Consider the following 27,380-nt stretch of genomic DNA (forward strand, 5'->3'; position numbering starts at 1 on the left):
AAGATCGATCCACACCATTTTTCGACAACATATGCATAAGTCGCCTGACAGGGCAGCCAGAGAACACTCAGATAAAAGCATAGCACTGTCACGTAGCTCACGAAGGATTGAACCTAGTCATTCCACTGAGCTTCATATTAAGAGGTCACCAGGTGCAGTGTGCCTGCTTGACGTTAGATCCTTCAGCCTCATTCCATCACATACTTCTCAACCGGGGCCTTCTTTTTTTATCCTACACACACTTCCACCCCCTACAGTCACTGATGGTTTGATCCTCCACGTTTTTCCTATCTTGACCAGAAGGCGGAGATGATGTTTCACATATAGTTACTATTCGCTTACGACGCGTGCATGCATGCATTCACGAGTATATGGATCCACACGCGTGACGACTCACACACTGCACGATAATTAAAAAAAAAGAGACATCTGCGCCCACGCCTTCATCTCCTTTGACTCTCACCATCACGCCCTCCATGTGAGGCGTCTCCAGTAGTTTCTTTGATAGGGGCAAGACTATCGTCTTTCTCCTTTGCCTCAACGGACACCGCCATCACCTCATCTTTCATCCGACTTTTATGATCTGCGTCGCTATCTAAGCTACTGCCTTCTACACACCACGGACCACCTCCCCAGTCTCCAATCGAAACCTCTCTCTTGCCCAAATGACGTCTCCTCTGAAAATCTTCATCCCTTCCCGGAACGGTAAAGTCTTGATCGTCAGCCTCATCGTCTTCTTCTTCTTCTTCTCCTCCTTCTCCTATACCACAGAACAGTTCTTCTTCTCGTTCTCCTTGTTGCCTGCCAAAGCGTTGCATTACCGGACTGGGTGAGACCCTAGAAGGGAATGGAATCCTCGGAGTTGTATTAAGAAAATGCTCCGTCCGTACAAAGTCCAAAGGAAGCTGATGATCTTCACCTTCCCACAGAACCCGTCCTCCTGCTGGAGGTTTATCCTGCCTCTCTTGATCTGCGTTACCTTCTTTTGCCCGACCAAGGGACGGCGGACTGCGCAGATTTCTGAACTGTGCATCGAGCTCGCTGAAGAGACTCCGAGCTTCAGCCCGGTCTGCCAGCTGACGTGTACGCCTCTCCAGTCTTAGTTGTTCGGGTGTACATACACCTAAACCCATACCTGAAACAACCACGCCTGTGTTGTCACCATCTTGCAACTGAATTCGATCTATACCCTTTCTATCTGGATCATGGCTGTCTTCACCCCCAGCATCGTCAGTACGGTTTTGTCCTAACCTTCTTCCTGAGTTCTCCTGAACGCCGTCACCTGCTGCGTCTTCACTTAACGCCTCGGTTGCCCGCTGAGCCGCACGTAACCGTGGTAGCGAAATTACTCCGTCCTCTTCCTCATCATCTTCTCCTTCCTCTTCTCTCACCGTTAAAATGAGTTTCTCATCGTCATCATCCATACCTGGTGTGTTTCTTCCTGCAATCTTCGTCTTCGATCTCTTACACCTCCCCCCTACACTATCTTCCCCTAGAATCATCGATGCGTGTACACCTCGTACATTGTCTTGACATGTCTCCTGGGGTGAAGCTTTGAGCTCCTTCACTAGTCGCTTCTGTTGACGCTGTTGATGGACACGTGGATGAGCACGTAGAACTTCACGAAGCTCTCCGACAGCTAGCCTCCCCTTAGCCAGTGTAGCAGGATCTACCTGGTCATCGAATAGGAGTAGATCTTCTTTTCTACTTGATTTTCCTTCTTCTCCAAGCCCTTTATACACTTCCAACATCGTTTGAGGTGGAGCAGGTAAAGCCAAATGACAACGGCTCTCTTCATTACCCCCCTGCTCGTGCTTCTCTCTCTCATCCTTCGAGAGATGACCTGAAGAGACAGGACCTAACCCCACCCTGGCAGATTCCTGCGATCTCACAAGTTGCCCAGCACCTCCTTGCTGCTTTTGTCTCAAAGCGCGTAATAGAGCTGTACATTGCTGTTGCGCAAACCCGAGATGTTCCATAGTATCCTGAAGTACATCAATCCACTCATCCATACTGACAAAAGACGACTCCTTAGTCACTTTCTCCTTCTCTTGCTCCCCTGTCTCTTTCTCCCCCATGGCGGTTTCGTTTCGTCTATCCACCCTACCGTTGTCCTCTCTCCTACTCCTGCAGGAATCTTTCTCTTCCTTCTCATCCTCTCCCCCTTCCTCTTCTACCCCCTGTCTCTCCATCTTGTCTGTGCACGGTAAAATCTCCGACGATGCACATGGTGACAGCACCCCTTCAGCACTGCATACGTCGGGTCCCTCATACTTCACTCCCCCGCCGTTCATCATGAGTTCGCTCTTTCTTCTCCCCTTACTTCCACATTCTCTCTCTTCTTCCTTCGCCCTTCTCATAGAAGACGAAGATCGACAACTCGAGGAGCCACAGACGCCTGTTTCGCTTGAAGTGGAACAGGAGTTCGAAGCACCCGTCTGAACTTGTCTATTCTGATCTTTATCAAGCTTCTCACCGCCATCCTCTGCGAGATCCTGAGAACTATAGGGAGGTAGAAGTTTCATTGCGACTTCTTCTATCTTATCATAGTTCTTCTTTGGATCTTCTACAGTCTGTGTGATGTATGGATGAAGAAACTTGATACGCTTTCCTACCTTTTCCCATATACACAACGCTCTTCCTGTCTCCCCCTTGTTCAGTCTCAAACACGGCGGTGTCACCTTCTGCTTCCCATCATCACCGGAGAATACAAGAGGAGACATTATAGCACTCTCAGCAGTTTGGTTGGAAGAGGTTGTCTTCTTCGTTCTCATCTTTTCTTTGATATGATCGTTTTCACTGAGAGAAGAGAGAGATGTCATGAGCTCAGGGGTTATCGTTGTAGGACCTAAGCGTAAGAGAGTTAAGGCAGCAGCTACATGCTGGCTGAGACGGCCTAAGCCAAGGCGTATATCTGATGAATGCTCTCCGTTCAAGGTATTCCGAAAGAGAGGAGAAGTCTTTGGAGGAGTCAGAGGACAACATAGTAAAGTCGTTATCATATGAAAAGGGTCTATGGTTGGTGTTCTACCTCTTTGGTCTTCTTCACTCTTCTGAGAGTCTGACGCAGGTCGACTACATTTCTCTTGATCACCCTTATTCTTATCATGCATGTCTAGGGAATGACGCTGGGGAACATGTTCTTCTCTCTGTTTGTCTTCAGAAGACATAAAGGGACAAGACGAAGTCTTCGATGCCTTGATGAGGGAGGAATGAGCCAAGAATCGATTCCCGACTCCAGGTGAGAAAGAGCCAAGGCGTCCCCAGTCAGCAAGAAGAGATCGATGGAGATGAGGTACTGTGAACTCAAGATGATCTTGTGCTATAGAGAGAGCCTGATCTATGTCGTCGAGAGAGCGAAGAGAACATTTCCAGAGTTCGTAAAAGTCAAGGACTTCTTCCACGGTCCGAAGAATCTTGAGAAAGAAATCTGCTACGCCCTGTTGGGAACAAAAATACCATGGAGACAACGAGCATCTTCTATACCGATGGAAGATGAACCTGTCCCACCATCTCCTCTTGGACTTTGTCTCTCTTTCTTCATTTGTATCTTCTTCCTCCTTAGGTTCATGACTGAGAGAAACTGTTCCTCTCTCTTGTGATGTACACTGTATCGAACGATTCTTTTTCTCCTTCAGATCACGACCTCCAGAACCACAAGAAAAGGAAGAAGTCTTCTTCGATTCATGTCCAGCAAGAGTAGTAGGAGTGGTAGGAGTAGTAGTTGTAGTATGCGAAGCTGTGGCCTTCATATCATCATCATTATCATTATCATCATCGTCGATGCTCCCCCCTTCGTCTCCTCCGTGTTTTCTAACCAAGAAGAACGCCCCTCCATCCTCACCGACATTTTGTGTATCTACTGCGTCCGTATCGACTGCCGTGAGTCTTCTTTTATTCTCTCCATTCACATCTTTCAGTGAAGGACGTTGAGAATGCGATGGATGCTGCCTTGCTCTGTTGCCTCCTTCCTTTTCATCTGCGGCTCCCCCCCCCGATGCTAGAAGTTCTTCTTGCAGTGAAGGGAGGTGATTAGGATGATGAAGACATTTCGCGCCTCGAGACGAAAATGAAGAAGGTTTCCTATGAGTAGTCGTTTTAGACTCCCCGCTCTTTCCGTTTTCTGCATCTCTGGACATCTTCTCCTCATTTATGACACGCTGCTGAAATGCTTCTCTTTCCTCTAAGATTCGCTTGAAGACCACTTTGCTAAGAGCACCTCGCCCTGAGATTCTCTTTCGGTTGTCAAATATCTCCTCCTCCTCCTCGTTGTCAAGTAAAGCAGGGAGCTCGTCTAAAGGAGATGCCACCTGAGTCTCTCTGAAGTCGACGGTCTTTGGCCGAATTCTCTGATGATGGAGAAAGGAGGGATGATATCTTACAGGGGTATGTTTCTTATGAAGGTACTGCCATCCTAAGGCATCACATGTCGACTTCTTAGTATGATGAAACGATGAAGAGGAAGAAGATGAGAGACATTCTCTTGGAATGAGAAAGCGACTCTTAAGCTCTGAGAGAAGATGTAATAAAGACGCTTGAAATGCTGAGCAGAACTCACGTTCGGTAATCCAATATTCATGCGCGGTTTCCTTCATTTCGCCCAAGGAAATCCTCATACACGATGAACTTTTCATAGACGATGATCGACCTCCATCCACCCCTGTGCGTTGAAGGGCTTCATTTCTTTTCTTCTCGCTTCTTTCTCGTTGCCTTTCTTTCAGAAGGTCAGCCTTCACCTGGTTTAGAGAGACAGCAACCCCCCCCCAGGGAGCCGTTGTTCTAGTTGCCATGAGAACAGATGAAGAGAGAGACGATTCTCGCTTCTTCTTCTTCTTCTTCTCGTCTTCTTCTTCTTCTCCTCCTCTTGATGTAGAACAGAAACGAGATGGGGATGAAGTCATAAGAAGAAGACATCGCCGAGCCTTCCCAAGTCCTACTTGGGCTGTTAGAGTCATCTGAAGAAACACAGATCTTAAATGAAGATCATCTTTCTCTTTCTCTTCCTCGTCTTCTTCACCCCTCCTGTCTTTCTTTTCCCCCTCTCCTTTTCTCCCTGTCATGGATACTAACCTTGCAGAACAACAGCTGGAATTACGCCTGTCCGTCTCTTCACGACCCAAAGAGATCCTTTCCATATCTCCTTTAAGCACAGTGTCATGGATACCAACTTTCATCCCTTCTCTTCTTCTACTGTCATCACCTTTCGTGTCATCCTCATTCAAACTGTCCTTTCTACATGCTGAACCGACTTCTTCTCCTTGTTCGTGATGCTTTTCCTTCTCCTGTCCTTTGTCTTTTCTTTCTACTTCCTCTTCTTCTTCATTGCACCTCTTACGTTCTTCCTCCTGCCTGTCTTCTCCAGAAGAAAACGGGTCTCTCCTTTCACCTGTACTTTGGCGGACGTGCCTGGCGATAGGCGAAGAAGAAGACGCCCCACATGGACGCCTGTCTTTCTTTAACATCTTTATATCTTCACAATACTTCTGTCCTTCCTTCTTTCTCTCTCTCGAGATTCCTGATGGATTAGAAGAGTTTGAGGAAGCGTCTTGGAGAGAGAGAGGTTGTGTAAATGAAAGGGAAGACGGCGTCCCCTTCATAGGTACAGGTAATACAGGTGAAGAAGATGCTGGAGATGAGAGGGGAGGAGCGGAACGTTTACCGAGAGGTCCCCCTTCTTCTCGATCTAACGTTACAGCTCGATATGTGACGTTCATTTCTTGACTCCATCTGTCGAAGAAATCACGTAAATACAAGAGGAAGGAGACGCGTAAAGAAAGGACTTCATACACGTGTTGAGCTATGTATATATGTACGTGTTGAAACAACTTACCATCCATCATTTATATATATATATATAACTATGTTGAAGAGAAGTCTCTAGATATGATACGCTGTAGAGGGGTCGATAGACATTTCAGTATATCTGATGGTTACAGAGATACTCACTGTCTCTATCGACAACCTTCACAGAGACAGGTAAGGATCTAGATGGACTCTGTATGTCTATAGGCAGTTAAGGAAGCTTAGTTTCTTCCGGAAAGTGTACCTGCAAGAGAATAACCCATGAAGAAAATCCAAGAAATCCATCTCAGCTTGATGCTGGAGACAGCGGAGACTACATCGGGGGACAAGGGCAAAGAACGTCCAGACGGCAAAGACGCAAAGTAAGAGGAGAGAGAAGAACACAACAGATCTATTTCTGAGGTGACACGAGCAGACGCATCTAGAGTCTCCGCGAGAGAGAGAGGAGACAGATAGATAGAAAGAAAGAAAAGGAGCCTAGGTTCGGGGGTGTCCCTGCTGGTGAGACAGTCGTACCGCGAAATCATCAAGAGTCCGACACATCGTGGTTCTACAGAGGCTACATGACTCCTAGCTCTGCGTGTATGAAGGAGCCGATTTCTACGGACATAAGATTTCTAATAGAACAACCGACGTTCAGAATGTGTAAGACAGAGATAAGAGAGTAGAAAGCTTCAAACAGTGGATTCTATTCAAGGAAAGGGTAAGCTTTCTATGGCGTCACACAAATCAATTGACAGGTACACCCAGATGGATGACTCCATCTAGAGAGCTTTCGACAGTAGGCGTGCGGGATTAGAAAAGCGTCCGCTTTTTGGATAGGCGGATGAGCTGGAATAGAAAGACAGGCAAGCAGGGATAGCAGAAGATGTATGTGTTACGGCAATAAGGTGAAGAGAAGATCAACCAAGATACGTGCTTCACAGCATCCCCACAACAGGGAGATGAAGGAGACGTTGTTTCTTACCGTAAGACTTCTCGAATATACTTGTGGTAAAGGACGAGTAACGCAGCGACTCTTCTCCATCGTCTAAGGATTCTCCGGTGTAGCGACAGCCCCTTCAACAGCGGGACGAAGAAAGTTGCTGTCACGAGATAGGCACAAAGAAACGAGATTCCCACGACTACAAGAGACATAATCAGGATGAGCCCTCCAAATAGACGAATCCTAAACCGACTAACATGGAATGGAACAGGGAAGAACAACCAGGCGGCTGTCCCAGCATGTTTCCCGTTGTTGAAAGAGAAAGGAGAGAAAAAACAGAGAACAATCCCAAGGAAACTAACAAGACAGAAGCCTACGAATACCCCTCCTGCTATGAGAGTCCATTTGAAAGGAAGATACGAAGAAGAAGAGGAGGCATCCACGTCTTTGGCAGTATCGGTATAGTTACCATGGTCATTGAGTCCCCCTTTTGGAGGACACTGAGTCTTAACACCGGAAGAAGAGCAAACGTGACTACGGTTACGATGAATAGTATCTCCCTGTTCAATAAGTTGCTGCTGGGTCGACTGTTCCGAAGATGATTTTTGACTCGGAGGTCTTGCGCCAGTGATCGATGTGGAGGGAACGGAAAATTCATTGAGAAAACCTGAGGATTTCCTGTGGAGGGACGCAGAGCAGTGAACGGCCTTGTGTGGGAAAGTCGGAGGAGAATCCAAAAGTCCGTATGCGATAGCCACTTGCTGGCATGATTGAACCAGATGAAAACAAGACTGGTAGACTTGTCTCCGTAAGAAGCACAAAAGACTAGAAAGAGAGGGAAATACTTGGCCACGGTGGTGATAGGTGTGCGTACGGCCGTCTTCATCGCCCGCTTGCAAAAGGTTTCTCCCAAACAAAAGACTTCTTATTCTACGCACTATAGGCCCAATGGCCGAGGGAGCACGCTGGCCCCCTCTGCCCTCATCCTTTGCGCGTGACGTCATGCCGGCTAAAGGGGCGCGAAGGAAAACGGGAAAGGCTTCTGGTTAAGACAAGCGACTCAATCCTCTCCCCGACATCACTGAAGCAACACAATCACTGGGAACGACCTCCTCTGGGCGGACCGATGTGGAAGAGGACGGAGACACAAGCGAAGTTGAAAGGAGAATGTCCGGCGGCATCGGGTGAGAGAGTCATGTAGCAGGAAAAGAAGACGGGAAACAGACCTTTTCAGGTAAAAGGAAAAGAGGCATACATTGCTTTGATACGATGTGTCGTCAGTTCACCTCCGCTCTTCTCAGGTATGGCAGCACACCAACGGAAACAGAAACAAGCTCAAAAAACATCCGGAAGTCGCAGACCGGCGCATTAGAGGTGCAGGGACGCGCTTGATCTTCACCTACTACAATGAAAGGAAAGCGAGACAACGAATCGCAGTTCTCGGCCAGCCGGAGAACGGAGGAATAAGCAAGAAACAGTGTAACAGAAGAGTGCTCAGCTTGGCTCAAAAGCAAAATGAGGGAGACAAAGGGACAAAAACACCGTTAGAAAAAGAAGCGGAGGTCGTGTGGTGTCAAGTTTCCAGAAGAATTTCATGTAAGCTGTACGCACACTCGAAACGGAGGAGCAGCTTTGCCAGCGGCACCGAGGTCTTGAGGCTTCCTTCCTTCCCTTCTCACACCTCCCTCGGGTGAGCATAGCTCGATCCTCCTCCACCTCTTCCTCGCTGAGTTTGCTGCCGTTGTCCTTAGAATCGATCATCCAGGATTGCTTTGGAAGTTGAGCGCGACTTCCCTCCTTCCTTCGCAACTTTCTTCTTTCATAGTGTGCACAAGTAGAGGGTTCCACACACACACTCGCTGATACCAGGACCCAGCGTTGTCATCCTCACTTCTTCCAGAAGCAGAATGCCTCTCCCGTCCTTCACTGCTTATAGGGGTCATACGAAGAGCACACGTGATGCCGTGCCTCGTGTCTCTCCCACCACTTACTCCCTGGCTCTACCTTCTGTCTCCCGAGGATCTCATTCGCCAGCCACGACGGCAGCGCCCTCCACCTCCCACTCGGCGGGTAACACGACGAGTTGCATGCCCTGTTCCCCCTTGGTCCTAGTAAGGCTTCCCATGTTGCCGCACACCGATTCATTCCTTGCCTCTGATATATCTGAGGCCCTCCATCTCGCATCTAATGATCTTCCGTATCAAATAGTCGCTTCTCCCCCGACTCTTATCATCGTTTTACCACCCTTGTCCTTTGCATCTCTCGCCACCGAATGAAAGTGCGGGAAGAAAGTTTGCGTTCATTAACGTCCGCATCTATCATGATTGTGATGTCCCCGGCAAACCTCGTATGAGAAGGCGCTGGTCTCTTGAAGCCTTCTCCCTTCGTACAATTTCCGGAAACGAGTCTATGCAGACCAGAACAAACCCGCTAGACTGGCCAATGAAGCGGCTCACACTTCCTTGTCTCCTTCCTTCTACTGTCCACCGGAACAACCAAGACATCGTAGAGAATTCCACATTTAGATGCCCTTGCTTGTTCGCTTCTTAGCTTTTTTCGCAGTAGCTCCTTGGTTTTCCTGTTACTTGAGCCGCATCTGTCTTGCGTCGCACTTCGGAGAGAGAGCTGTTTGTTTATCAGGTTGCTGTCTTGCTTGTCTCGGTCTGGAGAGGTGGAGGCGGAGGTGCAAGGAATGTCCTAACACGAGTGTTCTCTTCTCTTTCCGTGCAGCTGTTGTATTCTCCCTTCTGCTTTCTTTTGTCATCGCCGTTCCCTCTTTCTCTCCCAGTCATCTTCACACTCACCCCTCTGATCTTCTGTGCGCTCGCGGGGTTCAAATGTCACTTTGTCTCTTTACATTGTCATCTTGTTAGTAGGAATTCCTTTCTTTCTCCCTGTGAGCTACTCGTCGTATGCCACCCTGGAAAGGCACAACCTCCTGTCCCGTAGACATTTTTACCTACCCGTCTATAACAACTTGATATCTCATCTTCACAGCTGACCTATCACGGTTCTTGTGTCTCCCAGCCACTCACTCTCAATTTTCCGGTCATCCTAAAGCTGTACAATTGGAGTTTCCGGTCGTTCTTTTCTATTCAGCATAGTGTGAGTCCTTTTCTCTGTCGACCTAGATCAAGTGCCGTCGGGTTGGTTCATTTAGGAGTACCTCTCTGGATGCAGAGACAGGTCAACTTTTAGCTGTCTTCCTGACCGGCCCTCCAAGGGCGCAACACGTGCGTTCTATGGAGAGAGATGAAGGTGCCAGGAGAGAAGAAGAAAGTGTCCTCGCTTACTTCTTGTATCGTCGACGTCTGAACTTTCACAACCGTCGGTCTCGTGCCCCTTCCGGTCACACCCGAACAGAAAGCCTTCACTTGACGTTGAAGTATGACTTCTCCTCTGGGTTTTTCCCTTCTTAGAAAAGGCGTTATGGTACTCCGCGTCGTCTGTTTCTGAGAGCTTTCTCTCGTCGTCCTTTCCGTCGATAGTCCACTCAGGGATCCAATGGAAGAGGAAGGCGACCTTATGCTTGTACACCTCGACTCTCCAGAGCGCTACGGAGGCGAACCAGAACATTCCGGCAACGAGAGCTACAGGTATCAGGGGGAGCGGGATGACGTCACTGGTGAGGAAGATGCTGCTATGGGAGTGGTCGTAGATCACCCGCCTCAAAGAGAGCAAGACGGTAAAGTATATGGCCAGACCGTTGGACACATGGAAAAGGCTGAAGGCGCGAAAACTTGTTTCAAGCCAATAGAAGAAGCCCAAGCATCATGCCTAGCGAGGAGAGAACAAGGAGACAAAGCAGAGAAAGACCGACAGGACGACGGAGATGACTCGAACCCGGGGCGGGAGGCGAGTGGTGTTGGAGGAGAGGAAGAACAAGGCAAAAAAGGCGCCTATTCACTTGAACAGCTCCTACCATCCTACCGTCAGAGGAAAACAGGCAGCGAGTTAGAGGAACCGATGGTAAGCGTCGCTGAACCTTCCGCGTCCTCTCAGAGAGACAATCCAATAGCGACAGGGGAGAGGAAAGAGAATGAGGCGGAGGATCTTCCCCATGGAGACGGACGTCAGAAAATGAGAGAAAAGGTGAGAACCGAGGAAGATGGAGAAGAAGATAAAGATGGAATGAACACTCACCGTAGTATCGCCACTGGGGACTCCTCTGCAGAAGTTCGAAAAACATATGCTCGTCATGAGTATGGAATTACTCCCCCTCCTGAACTTTTGCGTCTCCAGGAAGAGCTTTGCCGACTAGCGAAAGCTAATCCCGTTGCTGCGTCGTCCTTAGCTCTCGATGCTCATGACACATGGCGGGTTCAACGAGCTGCAGCCGAGACCGACGATCTAATCAATCAAAGAAAGAGACTTCTTTCTCACCGTCTTCCACTAGAAGAAGAAGGAGCTTCTACGTCTTCTCCCGGAAGAGAGAAAAAGCGGAAGACCATCCGCGAAGAAAGGAACGACCGAGAAGAAGATCAAAAGGAAGTTGCCCCCTCAACTGGTCTGTCAACTACGGGGACTCACACAGAACAAACAAGTCGGACACAAGGAGAAGGAGATGGCGAAGAAGACGGAGAGGAGAAGAAGAGACGGAGGTTGAAGGTACCCGAGACGACTGGCGCATCGTTGTCTGTTGAGGAAAGACAAGCAGAAGATTCCTCTGTGTCTCGTGATGGAGAAGATACCCAGATCAACAAAGACGGTCATCTCATTGGAGATGGATTCCGGCATAAAGATGGCGACTTTGCACGGAAACAGCAAAAGCGGATTCGAGAAGTGAAGGAAGAAGATCTACAACAAGCCAGAGATAGTCCACTGAAGAAAGCCCAAGTACAGGTCGAAGATGAAGGGGGGTTCGAGTGCTCATCACCAGACTATTATGATAGTGAATGCGATTCAATGTATGGAGAATTACTAGATCTCCAGCCTGAGGATGAACAAGTACAGAAGCATCTTCTAGGGGATACTAATTATAACGCCCTAGCCACGGGCAATGACTTTGTAAGTGTTTAGATCAACTTTCTTCTCGTCAGGATCGCTGTATCTCATAGAAGATGCATGTATATCTTCCTTTCTGAACGTGTATGTGTGGGGATGATATGTCCGCCTGCCTATCAATAGACCCCAAGCGTTTTCAAACCCTCCTTATCTGTTGTTTAGAGAGAGAGAAGTCTAGGGAATTACAACGAGGAAGTGTCTGCCTCATCAAGTGCCAGTGGCAGCCATAGGTACTACTGAGGAGTACAACAGCTATTCAAGACTTCAACAGCGGCACAGTACTACTATTGATGCTGTCGGGCTAGCAACACATCAACTATCCATGTATCCGTTTCGCTTTCGATACTCATCTTCTGTTTTCTGTATTCTTCATCTTTGGTGACGGGAGTCTGTCTTTGTAGATGTCTTTAGTCGATGCTTGGCGATCCATTCAACAGCTCTGTCGATCCGGAGAAGGAAATGGCGATAGTAATAGCAGTGGGACGGCTCATGTGTCGGAGGAGGAGAAACGTGCTCTTCGATCTCAGCTGTACAAACAGCTTGCGCCTCAAAGCTGGAACGACAGTATAGAATGTTACTGTGCAGTGTGCAATACTGCCAAAGAAGAAAGAGATGCAGGTACATCTTGCAGCGGCTCCTGGTTGAAGCAAAGGGCGCGACGGGGGCTTGGCGAGTTTCGTACAATCTCCACTTGTTCTTGCCAGCCCCTCGGTATACCTGTTCAGATCCGTATCTGAAGTAGATAGGTATACACGTATGTGAGAGACCTGGTGTTGACTGTGCGTGCCTATACAGCCTTAGTTGGAGTCTTCTCCATGTAGAGAGAGATACATATACATGTAGGTATACGCATGTGCTAGTGGAAAGGTGTACATTTTGACGGTGTCAGGAAGAAAAAGCATCGGCTTCGCCTATGAGGGCATAGATATGTAAATACATTCATGTACATAAGAATGTGTCTACACACGTCTGCACACGTGGGTGGCATGCAGCAGTCCCGTTTCGTAGACTCCGATTCCATATCCCAAGTAAGAGCTCGCTTCACTATTCCCTCGTTATCCTCTTCATACTCTCGTCTCCGTCATCGGAGCGATCTCAGCCTAGTAGCTGAGAGAGAATAGCCGATCCAACGCTTCTTTACAACAGATACAGAAGTCTTGACAGACTTCTACTGTCTCTCTTTGTATGTGTCTACCTCGGACGAGAGCAAGAGGCGAGCCAGCCACGGTTACTCCTGTACCGAGAAGGCTCCAGGTGTGGTCCTGGATGTTTCATTCGGCGGCTGCTAACACGTGTGTATACACATATACAGTCATACGGCGAGAAGACAGATAGAAAGGACTCTCAGGCCAAGCAGGTATAGGTGTGAGAGCTGAGGAGATGAGACCAGGTAACTGTCTTTGCCAAGAGGGAGAAGTGATAGAGGTGTTGGCGTCTCCCGTTTCTCTTCAGGCTGCTGACTATCTCAGAGTTTACGTGTTTTGAATGCTCGTTTTTCTCCATCTTTCTTGTCTTCTCTCCTAGGAGACTCCACTCTTGGCTACTTGGTTGTGTTTGGAAAGATGGGACAATTGCTTGGTTTCTTTAAGTATCACGCCCATGTGAGAGCCCCAATATAGGTCTATATTTATGGCGGTTTCACACACGTCGCGTGCGAAGAGAAACTTACAACTCTAAACTGGAGATCTCTTTCAGAGGTCCGCGACCCTTTTTTCTGCAACGGATTGAAGTCCGACGCTTGTTTTTTCTTCTTTCACTTTCTCTGTCTATGTACAGGCCCGATGCTTGTATGCGAAGGGTACTGCCAGAGAGCTTTCCATAGTAAATGTGTAGGCCTCGAAGGGTTGAGCCTTGATCTCACGTCTCCTACCGTATCCCCGAGCCCCGATGGTGGAGGTGGAGGCGCGGATAGGTCCTTTTCTTTTCATTGTGAAGATTGTTGCGATGAAGTTATCAAATGCAGGTCAGTCCACTTCACCTTACTTCCTAGATTCCTATAGATATATAGAGAGAGAAGAGTGAGAGGGAGAGAACGCCCCCCCCAAGCCCACTAGTCTTCATCTGAACGCTAGTAGTCAGAAACGTTTCAAGGTAACAACAGAGGCATGGATGATGAGACTCGCATGCGATGGGAAAGAGAGAGGCATCTCAACAAGTTTTGTTCATATGACTAAAGAAGCCGCTACACAAGTAGGCAGCTGCAGGTGTGTATGCAAGTACCTCTCTTTCAACAACGTGCGTCTCTGTATATATATGCAGCCGTGCCAGCAAGCTATTCGTGTAGTGTCTTGTTTTTCCTCTTTTTTTGTTGTGTTTTCCTTCTCTTCAGTTGCTGTGGTCTTCGAAAGCCACGTCGACAAGTAGCTCGATGCAGTCATATGCTTTGTCGCCGATTTTTCTGCTGGCCCTCATGTGTTGAGAAGATTCCTCACATCTCTCCGTTCCAGCCTGGGCCATTCGTCCCTTCTCCTCCAGCACCTGAGCTCCTTCAGCGGCTCGTACAAAGGAGAGGAGGGAAATGCTCTACGAGTCTTATGAAAGAACTTCAACGTTATCATCAAAATTATCATCGTCAGCAGCAGCAGGAGCAGCAGTCGACCCTTCTTCAGACAGATGCCGATGTTGGTACGAAGAAGAAGAAGAGGTGGGAGGCGAACGATGGAGAGAGAAGACAAGATGATCTCAAACAGAGAGAGGAGGATAAGAAGGAGAGGTCACCCGGATGGAAAGATAGCGAGAATCAGGATGAAAGAGAAAGTTGGGAAGAGAGAAAACCACACCAGCAGCAGGCTGCCGATCAAGACTCATCTGTAAAAGACTGCTGTGATGGCCTTTTGCCGTTTCTATCGACGAAGTCGGTCTCAGGCATGCAAATCCCTGATCAGAGTCAAAAGGCTAAAGGGGAGACACCTCATCGTCAGAGAGCTTGTCTTGATGGCTCTGCACCAAGTGATGTCAATAGCTCTCGTCTTGTAGAGGCGGCAAGGACTCTCTATGATGTTGGAGAAGAAGTTTTCTTCGATGCCCAAGGTGACAAAGAGTTTCTCGCGTCATGCGTTTTCTCTTGTATTCCAGACATAGAAGAAAAGAGGAGTTGTTTATTCATCCCTGATGACCTCTTCATCTTCTTGTATATGTATACGCCACTTCGCCATTCTTATGAGGGGAGGTCTTGAGATAGAGAGAAACGGTTGGTTTGCTGAGTCGCTTTGCATGCATGACTTTGGTGACCTCAGTGTTGGACCCAGGGACTGCTCTGTTGTCAAAACAAGAAATATCATTTGCTACGCATATTTGAGAGAAGAGATCTAAAGGCTAGCAAAGTTTCTTTTTTTCTGTGGGTATAGCACTCCTCTTTCACAACCCATTTCTCGTCTCTTTCTCTCTCTGTGTAGATACATGTATAGGTAACTCTTGTCTCTGTCCCTTACTATCCCTGTAGCATTCCCTACGGGTGACTTTCTCCTCATTATTTTCTCTCTGTCATCCTGAGTTTGTTACCTTTCTCTCTCTATTTGTCCGTCTGTCTGTTCATTCCTCTGTCTTTCTAGGCCGAGAGCGCTTTATATGCGCACGGCATTTCTGTTCATCCTGCTACGCCCTCGAGTGTCAGCACTTTACCTGGGAGACACAGCTGCGTCAAGTTGCTCAGCTAGCTGATGATTTGTATTTGCCTCTACCACCTTTCTTCAAGTCTGGAGGGGGGGCAGGGAAGAAGAAAACTCCAAAAGAACTACAAACCACAACAGCATGCCATGATGGTGATGAAAGCCAAGTGGTCTCCTCTGCTGTCGAGGTTGTAGCAACATCTAAACACCCGTCTCTGGACAGGAAGAATGAAGGTAAACTAGGGGGAAAGAAAGGAGTTAAGAAGAGAGGAAAGAAAGCAAGTACGGAGATTCCTGTAGAAGAACAGAATGAACGAGGTGATCATCTTGATAGCCATTCATCCCCGTCACAGCAGAGTCTATCAGGGACTTTCTCTCAACCTTTGGGGAGTTCATCATCTTCAGGTGTCGACATGCAGCAGAAGGACAAACTTGGAGACGAGCCCAAGTCTCTTTCGTCGTCCTCCTCTTTCTCCTCGTCTCTCGTTTCTTGTTCATCTGCTTCTTCTTCAACGCCGTTGTCACCCTGGGAAAGAGGCTTAGAAGCTGTAGAACAACGTATCTCTTTCGCACGAGCTTGCTTTGAGTTCGCCAAAGAGGCCACAAAAGGATGGACAGACAAGAGAATCTTCTCTAAACAGGTAAGGAAGAATCATTCCTCTTCATACCTATTACCAGTGGATTCAATCTTGTAGAGCGGTGCTTGCAGTCTTACTCTCTGGTGATTACCATCCCTATCGCTAACAGATGATGACAGCCCTCAGGGGGATAACTTCGAGATCGTCTCTAGACGTAGCGGGTAACCATCATCCCACTTCGCGAGTCACCGAGAAAGACTGAAAAGAAGAGTGGAGTGTCTTCGTAAGGGGTAAACGTCTTAGGTGTTCTCCTGCGTTGTTTTTCATATATCTGTGCTCTTCTGTATACACAATGAAGACGGTGTATGGCTCTCTTAGCTTCTAGATATATGTGAGACTTAGATCTCTTCCGTATGTATGAAGCCCGCCCTTTGTAATCTGTGCTTTTTCTCGTCGCTACCTTTGGATTAATCTTCGCTTCGACAGATGATCTAACCGTCGCTTGTTTTACGTCTTCTGCATGGCGGCTGTTGTGTATTCCGTTAGAATGAGATGGACCTTGGATCATCCTGTAGACCAGGAGAGAAGGAAAGCCATGGACTTTGTTTACTACACCTACCCAACGCCCCGCAACTCGTCTCTTCCCGCTTGGCTCTCTGTCTCTCATCTGTCAATCCGTCCTGCTCTAGCAGTTTTCGTGTGCACTTTACTTAATTCTTATGTCGATGATTTCCAATTCGTAGCTGTAGTCTATCTAGGCAGTTATACCTCTCTCGAGAACATTACAACTGTGAAATATGCACTGCCTGTCGTTCCTCGTACCGATGTACATCACCTCGGTTGTTTCTTTATATTTTCTTCAATTTCGGCGACCATCGAAATCAAAGCTTTCGAATCGACTTTCCCTTCTCTCTTGCACCCGCAGTATAAACCTCTTCGGCCAGATCCTTTTCCGAATCTTCTTCTCTCTCCCCTCGTGGACATCTGGGAATGCCACTCATGTTCAGCGAGTTTCTGCGGGCGATGTGTTCCTCCGGCCTCGAAGATTTTGAATGATGCTCTTGGTGCGATTCTATGTGACTTTTGTCGTGTCTCCAAATATACGGAGAAACGTAATAGGGGACGGTTCGAAGGAAGGAGTGGAACGTTTCTTACGGGGAGTTCGGGACAGGGCAGTAGCAGTCCAGCAATAGGAAGAAGGAGGAAGCTATCAAAGAAGAAGAAAGGATCTCAGCACAGGGAAGCAGCAGGTTTCATTCCTGATGAACTTATCAACACTATAGTCGATGGAGCTGAATGTATTACAAGCCTCACGAAGTAAGTTCTAGCGAGGGAAGGGACTCTTCGTCGAGCTTTAACTGACCGCCATAATCCCCCCCCCCGTTCTGTCACCTCGGCTAATAAATAGAGTGGACACCTTTGTTTTTCGTGTATAAAGGCCGTACGGAGTCGGCAACTATCTTTTCTCCTTTCATAAGATCTATAAGCCTTGTAAAGGAACCGCTGGCCCTTCTCCCGTCTGCGATCTTTCATGTCCGCCCTACCTGTGTATCCGTGGAAGGTCTGTTGATCTTCAGCAAGTCAGGTCTTTTCCTTCAACATTCTTTCTCTCCGTAGAACTACTACAGCCACTAGACTAAAACAGATCTATTGTCCGGCATAACTCGTCTATGGTTATGTGGAGATATCAAAGCCATATACGTGGATGTCTTCCTATGGGCCGGCGTATGTTTTTTGCTTCGTGATCACGCGAACTCGTGAACCCTATACATGAGAAGCGCACCACGTCACTTGGAACCTGGGGTGGTACCTCTATCCATTTTCTTGCTCGTCTAGCTACTTTCTGCTTACTCAGTACGATGGTATGAGATGGAGAAAAGGATTGCCTTGTACATATATTTGTATAGGCTTTCTTCATGTAGGGGTGACGGCATTGAGTTTGTTGCTCTATTTTGAACACTCGGTGTCAGAGAATGAGAGGACTAAGAAAGAAGAAAGCAATTGTTTTGTCCAAAGCCTATCTCTTCATCGCGGTGTTTCCTTTCGTCTTCTCTTTCTCGTCTTTGTCCGTTCTGCGGATTTTGATTCTTCCGGGACGATGTGTCTCTTATCCTGTACCTTCTGTCTCTCTCTCCTGTTCTTACAGCAATATGCTTCGACACTTGAATGATTTCTCTTCACCTCGAGATGATGACGACGACTCACTAATACCCGTAAGAGAAACTCATAAGGTCTTCTATGTTCCTTTCTTGGTGGGATGCTCTGTGGCTTTTTTCTTCCGGAGTTTTTTGTGAGGGAGGGAGAGGCGGAGAAAAGTGTTCTCTTTAGTCATCAAAGCAAGTATGAAGAAGGAGCGACTCTTTTTCCTTGTCTTCATGCGAAGGATCTTGACAGCCCCTCGACTGGAAGAGATACTGCAGGGAGGACGTTCTTGCAGGCGAAGTCTACGACGGAGAAAGTCTAGTTCTAGTAGATGTCTGTCTCTGAGGAGCTACGGAGAGTACAAGAGAAAAACACCAACATGCTCAGAATCTGTCTCTATCTCGTCTTCGAGCAGTATTTCTCAAGGTGACTGAGAAGTTTTCTTTCGTCTATTATAGCGTAGAGGAGAAGATCATGCCCGGTGTTCGGAGACCTTTGCTCTTTATACAAGAATCCAAAGGAGAAAAGAACAAATCTGATGTAGGGTGGTGGTTTCCTATGTTTCTTACATCTTGTCATCATCGTTTCACATCTAACTCTACCTATTTCTTTTCTTCTCCTTACGACAGTCATCGCCACAATCGTCTCTCGTGTGTATAGGGGTGGTTTTAGTTTTTAGACCAGGACCGATGGTAAACACACGCTCCCCATATTGCTGAAATACACCCATCTTTTCCTGTAGTTCATTCACTGAACTTATCCTTATTTACCCTCCTTGTTTCGTGTGTCTTTCTTCCTTGTGTATTCTTTTCAGTCTGGAAACACATCAGGATTGCTTCCTCCCGTGAGTGTGATTGAGAAGAATGTTTGGGAGACATGTGAACTTGAAGAAGAGACAGAAGAAGAGGTAGGACCCAACAGCAGGAGGAGAGGGCGTCATGATGCGTCGGGGGTTTGTCGGTCTTCTCCGTGTGGTGCTGAAGACGATGTCTCATTGGGGGTTCAAGAGACTATCTCGTCTTCTTCTTCTCATAGTCGTCGTAGAGTGCCTGGGGCTAGCAACAGCAGCAGTGGTCGACGCACGAACACACCGCGACGCCTGTCAAACAATCGAAATGCCCGTCGAAAGAAAGGAGAGAGAAGCGAGAAGGAAAATGGAGATGATTTGTCAACGAATGATCAAGACGATGACGTTTCAGATGAAGACGATGACGGGGGTGTAGAGAGAGGAGAGAACGGAGATGCTACTCGTGGATCGCCAGTAGAGGGAGTTGGCAAGTATAAAAGGAAGTCTTCCTCAGCCAAACAACAGAAGGATACAGGAGGTATATCACAAGAGAAGATGAATAGGAGAACATCACAGTCACCTCTCACTTCTCCTCCTGCGTCTTCTTCTTCTTCTTCAACAACGTCATCGTCCCTTGATAACCGCTTGAACTTCCAATTCATCACAAGTTGTGTTTATCCTGCACATTGCCGAAATCTGTTACGAGCCCCACGGACAGAAGGTTGTAATGAAGTGTGTGTATGTAGTGGGAATCGATGTGAAGGCGATTGTCTTAACCGTAGTCGCGGCATCCAATGTGATCGGCGTAGGTGTCGCTTTGGAGCTATGGACTGTGGAAATCGACAGTTCAAACGGATGGGTGGCGGTGGCGGTAGCAGTCATGGCGGGACAGCAGCTACATGTGGGTATAACTTATGCTATGTGAAAGAATGTGGCCCGGAGAAGGGTTTAGGTGTGTTTGCACGTGAGAAGATCGAAGAAGGAAAACTTGTTGTGGAGTATGTAGGGGAAGTTCTTGATTCTCAATTGCTAGCTCTACGTATGAGAGCTTATTCAGAACAAGAGTTACGTAAAGGAAAGAAACAACATTGGTATGTCATGGAGGTTATGCCTCATGTCTATATAGATAGTACAAGGGTAGGAAACATAGCGCGCCTTGTCAACCATAGCTGTGAACCGAACTGTACGTTACAACGTGTGAGTGTTCATGGCACATACAGGATGGGCATCTTTGCATTACGTCCTATTCTCCCTGGAGAGGAAATCTCATATGACTATGGCTTTACACGTAAAGGCTTTGGACAAGGTTTCATCTGTTTCTGTGGGAGTAGCCGGTGCCGTGGACGAATTGGTGGGGATAGTCGTAGAAATAAGTTCATATCTGTTGCGGATAACTGTCTCAAGAGAAAAGAAGGCTTCGACCATCTCCTATGCCGACAACTCTGCCAAGTTCTCACCTCTCAAAATTTCTCACGCGCTGAAAGGATTCCGCCTCCTTCTCCTTATACATGGCGTCGTGATGGCATCTCTACAAGTGCCCAAGCAAGACAGTGGCTTGAGAAACGACTCCTCGAAGCGGAGAATTCCAATCCTTTCTTCGCTCAATTCATCTTCGATTTTCACCTCTATGATGGTAAACACATATCCATACACCCTACTCGGTGAAGGGGGCCGGGGAGCGGGGCGGGACGCGGTCGAAAGCAAACGGGTGTGACAGGGCACAAAGGGTGGGATACATCGCAGGCAAAAGTTAGTCAGAGTTTTCTTTCGTCGATGTGAAACGGATAGTTTTCTGTTATACCCTAGTCGGTTTCCTTCCCGTGTCTCTTTGTACAGACTCTTTCTCATGCAACCATTCGATGTCTCCCTGAAGCCGTCCCAAGTGTCCCATGTCTTTTCCGAGGTCTCTCATTACTCTTACCTACGTCTAAATTTACTCACCTCGCTCCACAAAAAGCTTGGCGGGTGCTGCTGCAGTCTCGAACACTAAGACGATACTATTAGGCCATGAAGGTGTGCTTGTGTGGATTTCAGCTTATGAAGCTTGTATCTCTCGTTTACCTTTTTCCTGCTTTGTCTTCTTCAGCTTCTGTCAATTTTGTGAAGCTTCTTCTTCTGGATGGAAAAACGGTCGAAGAGTACGCGAGAAGTAAAACAAAAACTGTACGTACGGTGGGAGAAGAAAGGGGGAGGGTGGGAAACAAACAGGGTGTCTTTCTTTCCTGTCTGTTTTAGGAGAGTGCGTAGAGCAAAGTGTTCAATAGAAGATACACCCGCCCTGAAGTGTGGCACATACAGAAGATACTCTCGTCGTGTAGCAATGGACATGCAGTGCATGACGCGATCAGTGGCTGTATTTATCATATCATTTATGGGAGACCGCCTGGATATCTCCTACAGAGGGAAGTCTCAACACTGAGTGGATGTGCAGTTGTGCGTCGCGGCTGCTTGCAAGTCTTACAAGTGTTCATTAGTCTTAGAAGGCCTTCGTGAGTTTTTAAGACATCAGCCCGGGGTTACATAGAAAATTCCATTCTTACATGTGTATATGTATGACCTAAGGCTATTAGGAAGGTGCGTGTTGATGCATATACCTTTCACAAACTGTAAGAAAGTGTTGACTCTTGTGAGACAGGTTCTGTAGATAGGATTCCATTTGTGCAGTTTCATATGTACCCTAACACAGGTTGTTTAGAGAACAGGTCTTGAGATCTTGTGGGCATGGTGGAGTCGTAGGGATGCAAACTGCTTCTCAAAACCTTCACTGATAGTTCTATGAGACATCTTCGTCTCCTTAAGTGTGTGTGGTTGTCTTCATGTAGCTCTGTATGGACATACCCTGGAGTCTGCTTGCCAGCGATTTCAATGATAAAGTTCTCGTTCAAGCCACAAGACACTCGATACTGACAGAAGAGCGACTTAACAAAGCCAAGAAGTTCTTTCTCTCCAATGTAGGTAGCTCATGTTTCTCCCTCCAACTTGCACAACGCTTTCTACATCTTATGAGCCTTTGCGCCAGAATGCAGAACTCCGAACTCCCTTTCAATTTCAACTTCACTATCGAATGGAGAAGCAGGGATGCCTAGCAAGAAAGAAAAGAAGGATGAAGGGGCGAAAGCGGAAGAAGTCAAGAGATACGACCAGATCAACTACGGGAGTCCAGAGTTCTCGAACACAATTGTCCCCCCGTCAGATAGATAGATAGATCCAGCCGGTGCACGTATACGTGATGTAACTCACAGATAGGCATATGTAGGTATGTGTATATACACTACGTATATATATATATATATATGTAAGTATGGGTCCAAGAAGGCTCTCAGGAATAGATTTAGTTCTTTACGCTCGCGTGCGTTCAGCGCAAAGAGTCGTGTAGACGTGCAGTGCAGTTCTGAGTTTTGGTCCAATGGTGTCAATAGAAGATCTCTAGACACCCAGTGTTCTTCTCCTTTAGTTGGGAGTTCACAACGAAGACCACAACTCATTGAGAAAAACACAGTTTTCATGTGATGTCTTCATAGCTGGAATTTTTCTTGGAAAAGACGAGCTCTGCAGTCCAGCTCGACCCTGGAGCTGCTCTTGTCTACCTAGTTGGTTGGGAAGCTGAGGGATATCTTTCAAAGGGGCTTTTTTAAACCTGTGTAGTGAATGAGGTCTTTTCTGTTTCTGTACCGTATAATGCCACAAGAGACTCTTTTCTCTCAGAAGGCTGTTTGTACGCAAAGGAATGCTTTTCATCTCTATTTGTCTGATGATGTCTATGAAGATACCCTTGATGAGAAGAAGCCTTCCCGTGCCATCGCCATATATACCTCGACCTCAGGTGTTCTTTATTAGAGAACCAAGGGACCTTCTTTCCTTCTGCAGTTTATCTGTGTCTAGTTCAAACAGACTTTGGATGGTTGCTTGTTTGAGAGGAAAGAGGGAACCCTTTCTCCTCCTGCCATACCTGTGTATAGAAGAAAGGATGGCAAATCCCAGGTGAAGGCAAGTGATCATGGCCGTATCAGAAGGTGCTGCTGCATGGTCAGAACTCATGCATTTTTTGTAAAGGAAGTGAGTTCAGTCTTCTTTTCTCAGACGAAAGAGATAAGAGAAGGGGAGTGGACACCCCTCATACTATGGTGACTTGTGTCTACTTGAGCAGTGCTCTTGTTCTTCCCGTATCAGTTCGGCCTCATTCTTTTTCCAGCGGGGGATAGATAGGAGAACATGAACACTCTCTGCCGTGGTTCTTTCTTTCTCTCTCTCTTTGTCTTGCATGTTGTTTTTTCTTTGTGATGTGTACTGTTCGTTCAGATGGCCATACGCGCCGCCGCTGTTTCTGGACGGTCAGCGCAGACGGCATTACAAGACCTTGTAGATCTCAACTGGGGATCGACGGAGGTGAGGAGTGAAAGTAGTGATGTTTCTCTTTCTCTTGATTCTATCACCAAGCGTCGGCGTCTTCTGCTTAGTCTTCAGCCTTTTCTTCTGTATCTTTGTTTTTGCTAGTGAATAAACATATGTGTTCATCTATAGTCGTGCACAGGGAATGTCCTGGTTTCCTTGGATCTGTATCTGTAGCTTGCATGCATCTCTCCAATGCAGCAACTTCTTTCAAGAGCCCAAGCACTCTCTTCCTTCCTCTTGTCAGGGAGGATGTCGTCCTACAAGAGGCGTCAAATGACCAGGAGCCACATATGCCATTCGCTGGGTTTGGAGAGACTTAAAGTTGAATGATCCACATCATCTTGATACGGAAAAGAAACGGCTTCTTTCTTTTTTTGTTTTCAGATGTGCTCGTTATGCGACAGCGAGGGAGTCGTGAGTGTGTGTGATGCATGCGCCGAGGCCTACCATGCCGACTGCGCCGAACTAAGCCAAGACGACCAAGGACGGTCCCTTTGTCCCGCATGTTTACTTTCCGATTCAAGGTATCCTGAAGCAAACTACCATTTCCTGTCACGGGAGGACGAGGTTGTTGTTCCCCGCCCCTACCTTCTGTGCGTCGTTTCCTCGTTGAAGAAGCTTCGTCGTTGAACTTAGCATTAGCACAGGGCCCTGTCTCAGTCCCGCCCCGTCATAGGTCACGGACAGGCCACACGACGACTAAAAGAGGAGGGGGGAGAGAGAGGCGACAGTATCATTTCATACAAATACTTGTACCTGAAGGTACAGATCTCGGGCTCTTCTTAAGCCGAACATCAAGAGAAAACCCTCACTGTTAGGGCCGGACCGGCAAGAGTACAAGACTGAAGTTGTATCCGCGACTGCACCATGTGTATGTGTGTTAGAGAAGCAGCTCGTGGGAAGCCGAGAACAAAACTTGACACAAGACGCTAGTTTGCTTTCACACATGTTACCGTAGTGCCTAAGTGCGGTAGTTCCGGCCACAAAACCTGTAAAACTTTAAGAATGGACGGACGGAGGACGGGGGGATCGTCAGAGCGCGAGCAGGTCTGCTTCTGAATTAAGTGGGCGAGTCAGTTCTTCTTGGACGGAGTATTCTTGTACGTGTCTATAGATATGATGAAGGGGCGAGGAAAGGGTACTGGCAATGCTGGTACAGACATTCACGAGCCTACTTCATGCGGTAGAATTCGAAACCTACTACAGCAAGAAAACCGAAGCAATGAACGCTTTGCTTGCAGGGAGACCCACGTAACATCGTACCCGGTTTAGCCTCTGTATGACTGTTGCTGTCGTGCGTGCTGGATCTCGCCGAACAGGAAAACAGAGCGAGTTTCTGCTGCGCAGGACCGAGGCATGTGGTTTTCTATCTGTTTTCAGACGTCAGTGGCACTTGATGAATGAAGCTGAGCGGATGCACGTAGGGGTGCGATTGAACGCACTGCGACTCCTCGAAACAGTAGCCGGTTCGGCATATCAGCAGGAGTATCGTCTTGCCCGGCAGAAGGAGATGAGTATGATAATGATGACTGGAAACAGCAATCCTAAGACGGGTAATAATACGAGTGCGACTTTGACCAGGGGGGTGGTGATAAGCCATCAAGATAGTAATAGCCCTGAGGCTGCTGAAGGAACCCCCACTATATCGACGCTCTATAGTGGCGGCGCCTTGCCATCACAGACTGTCGGTGGTGGTGCTGGGGGCATAGGGAAGTCGGCAGGTACTATCCGGCATCATCCTCATCATCAGATATCACCACAAAGACACTCTGGTAGACCTGTGCTTGCGGGTCTGCATGTGAACGACATCTGGGAATCATTCACACTCCAAGAGGAAGAAGAGGCTCTTTTCTTTGAAACTGGTTATATAGAAGAATAACGACGTTCTTATTGCTACCGCTGCTGCGACCCCCGATGACGTTCGAGTGCAACCTGGGAGTGAAAGAACGCTGCGCTCAAACATACATAGCTAGCTATACAACAGGCTTTGCCGGGGCAGTCGAGATGGGAACGCCGGCGGTGTTCAGATCTCCTTGGGGGCAGCCTCGCGTCTTTTACCTACGCGCAACTCGTATACTGGCGATGGGTTCAAGGAAGGAGAATTTCTTCCGTGACAGACGGCCACCCGGTGGCGTCAGTTTACTTTGTGCATTGCAAAGGAGGAACTTGTCAGAGCGAACCACCGCGCACGGCAACAAGGTGGAGGAAACGACTTCCAGAGTGAACGAGTGGAAAGAAAGAAATACAGACGGTTCAAAAACACCACTTGTTGCCATAGAAACACTTCGGAAATGTGAACCACCCGGCTAGTCCTGTTTCGTTCCTTTTTTTCCTGTAGTATTCGTGCTTGAGATCTCCTCATCGTTTCTTTTCGCGGAGATATTTTGACGGTAGTGTATGAGCTGTAGTGTGCTGCCTACTAATGACGTTGTCATTTCTTTCTGCTGCATGCCCGCTCGCGAGCACTCCGCGGGCTGCGAACAGACGTACATCGTCAGGGCAGTACATCCCTGTGAGTGTCTTATGGATCGCGGCACTTGAGGGCGGGAATACATACCCGGAGTAGGCGCCGGACGCAGATTTCCTAAAGAAAGTTCCCGACTTGCCCACGTGTTGTCGAAACAACAGCCGTGTCTTTACTGTTGTAGGCGGCTGTATCAGCACCACTAATCAGGTGATACACGGGTGTCTCTGAGTGATAGCCCTGGTTTTTGCTGCAGAAACATAGGTTCACACACACACTTACGTGTTATACCTTCTCTACGAATGTGGGCATATTTCTGTGTGCAAACGCGAGCTAACCCCTGAACTGGCACTTCAGTAAGCTTATTCGAGCCAACGAGTACAGCGAGCGCGTGCACGACGGAGCCAACATAGGTTAGGGGGGCAGTGAGAGAAAAGGAGAGAAGGGAGCAGTTTTTTTTTAAGACAGTTCTTTTATGCATATAGTAAGTCAGTTTTATTCTCAAATTGAAGAAGGATTGGCGAGTGTGAAGCTGTCAGAGACGGTCGAATCGTGAGTGTGCACGTGACCGTGTGTCTGGGTCTGCAGGGGCAGCACGCAGTCGACCCAAGAGTGACGTGTCTACACCACGAGAGGGAGAACAACTCGCGGAGGACCTCTGATTTTGAGTTTCTTTGTTAGGGGCTTTATCCCTCGCCCACGGGAGGCCTGTAGGGACCCTCCAATGAGCTGAGCTCGGGGCGAGTAGATCAGACAGCCAAAGCAGCCTTCAGGATCCACACTGGTTCCTTTTGCATTGAGTTTCGGCACGTTTGCCGGGTGGTCAGCCTCCTGCATACCTGACCTCCCACTCAAGTGCCGCCACAGCTATCCAGGTGAAGTCCTTCAACAAGCATAGGCAGGCGAGAAACCGATGGTACGCCCACATCAGAGTCTCTATTCATATATTGACGAGTCTGCGAACCTGGAGTTGTAGGCGAGCAGCCGATGAAACGTATACTCCGGAGACTCCCTGTGTCAAACCTTGCGAGCTCTGAAGCGCTCAACCTACCTTCACATAAGTTTCCCAACACAGCTTAGACCATTTTTCCAGCGTAGTTTTTTCCTCCTAATCACTTATTTCTCTAACACAGTCAAATAATAACACGTAGCGTCCATCTTCTTCACCATTAGCGGACTTAGCGCCAGTCGCCCTTTTGCGCTGCGCAGTGCTGTAGGCAGTGCTCCGCTATTCTTCTATTTTAAATGTCGGCCCGCGAACCGCTGTCAACCAACGCCTTCACCCGGGTACTGTCGATGGCAACCGGGATTACAAGTGTCGACTTTCCGGCCGGCAGTCTGTTCAGCAACCCCTCTGCGGCCGCTGGCGGGGAATCTGAGAGCCTTTCTCCACGGTCCCCTCTCATTGGTGGGTAGTAGTTTCCCTGATTTTCTGGCTAATTAGATTCAGTAAAGTGGCAGCAGAGTGCCCTAATCTAATTGAGGAGGCGAGGACTTTGGCCTTTGTTGAAAACCTGTGGCCGGAAATCAGTAACGTAGTGTATGTTCGCAGACCCCGAAACACGAAGGATGCAATTGAGGAAGCAGTAAGCATCGAAGCTTTGGACGGGGAGGCGGCGCGTGCGAGATTTCCCTGAGTAGAGGGAGGAAGTGTAACAGCAGAGCAAGTTAGGCAGCA

General features: G+C 47.9%; 2 protein-coding genes across 2 annotated transcripts; one reads left to right on the forward strand and one right to left on the reverse strand.

The window, feature by feature from the left end:
• Positions 1 to 12: 12 nt before the first annotated feature.
• Positions 13 to 8,103, reverse strand: CSUI_000213 (uncharacterized protein). The gene is made up of 2 exons (XM_068060447.1): positions 6,770 to 8,103; positions 13 to 5,727 (listed from the first exon to the last, which is right to left on the reverse strand). The coding sequence occupies exons 1-2, from the start codon at positions 7,729 to 7,731 to the stop codon at positions 444 to 446; spliced, it is 6,246 nt and encodes a 2,081-aa protein (XP_067927577.1). The 5' UTR covers positions 7,732 to 8,103; the 3' UTR covers positions 13 to 443.
• A 777-nt stretch (positions 8,104 to 8,880) lies between these two features.
• CSUI_000214 (histone lysine methyltransferase set2) lies at positions 8,881 to 25,749 on the forward strand. Its single transcript, XM_068060448.1, has 13 exons — positions 8,881 to 11,734; positions 12,133 to 12,349; positions 13,508 to 13,694; positions 14,061 to 14,761; positions 15,283 to 15,980; positions 16,843 to 17,234; positions 18,064 to 18,130; positions 18,874 to 20,479; positions 20,933 to 21,009; positions 21,669 to 21,797; positions 23,146 to 23,232; positions 23,623 to 23,762; positions 24,619 to 25,749. Exons 1-13 carry the CDS (start codon positions 10,232 to 10,234, stop codon positions 25,115 to 25,117), a joined length of 6,303 nt encoding a protein of 2,100 aa, XP_067927578.1. The 5' UTR covers positions 8,881 to 10,231; the 3' UTR covers positions 25,118 to 25,749.
• Positions 25,750 to 27,380: the final 1,631 nt, after the last annotated feature.

Source organism: Cystoisospora suis (assembly GCF_002600585.1).
Source record: "Cystoisospora suis strain Wien I chromosome Unknown contig_98, whole genome shotgun sequence".
In the NCBI taxonomy this organism is placed as follows: Eukaryota; Apicomplexa; class Conoidasida; order Eucoccidiorida; family Sarcocystidae; genus Cystoisospora; species Cystoisospora suis.

Bases quoted from the DNA above. Each gene is read 5' to 3' on its own strand.
- CSUI_000213 (XM_068060447.1), bottom strand. From the start codon at position 7,731: ATGACGTCACGCGCAAAGGATGAGGGCAGAGGGGGCCAGCGTGCTCCC. The intron at 5,728-6,769 runs GTAAGAAACAAC...TTTCTTCGACAG, and splicing joins TATATTCGAGAAGTCTTACG to ATGGAGTCAAGAAATGAACG.
- CSUI_000214 (XM_068060448.1), top strand. From the start codon at position 10,232: ATGGAAGAGGAAGGCGACCTTATGCTTGTACACCTCGACTCTCCAGAG. The intron at 18,131-18,873 runs GTAAGAGAAACT...TATTCTTTTCAG, and splicing joins ACGACGACTCACTAATACCC to TCTGGAAACACATCAGGATT. The intron at 20,480-20,932 runs GTAAACACATAT...TGTCTTCTTCAG, and splicing joins CGATTTTCACCTCTATGATG to CTTCTGTCAATTTTGTGAAG.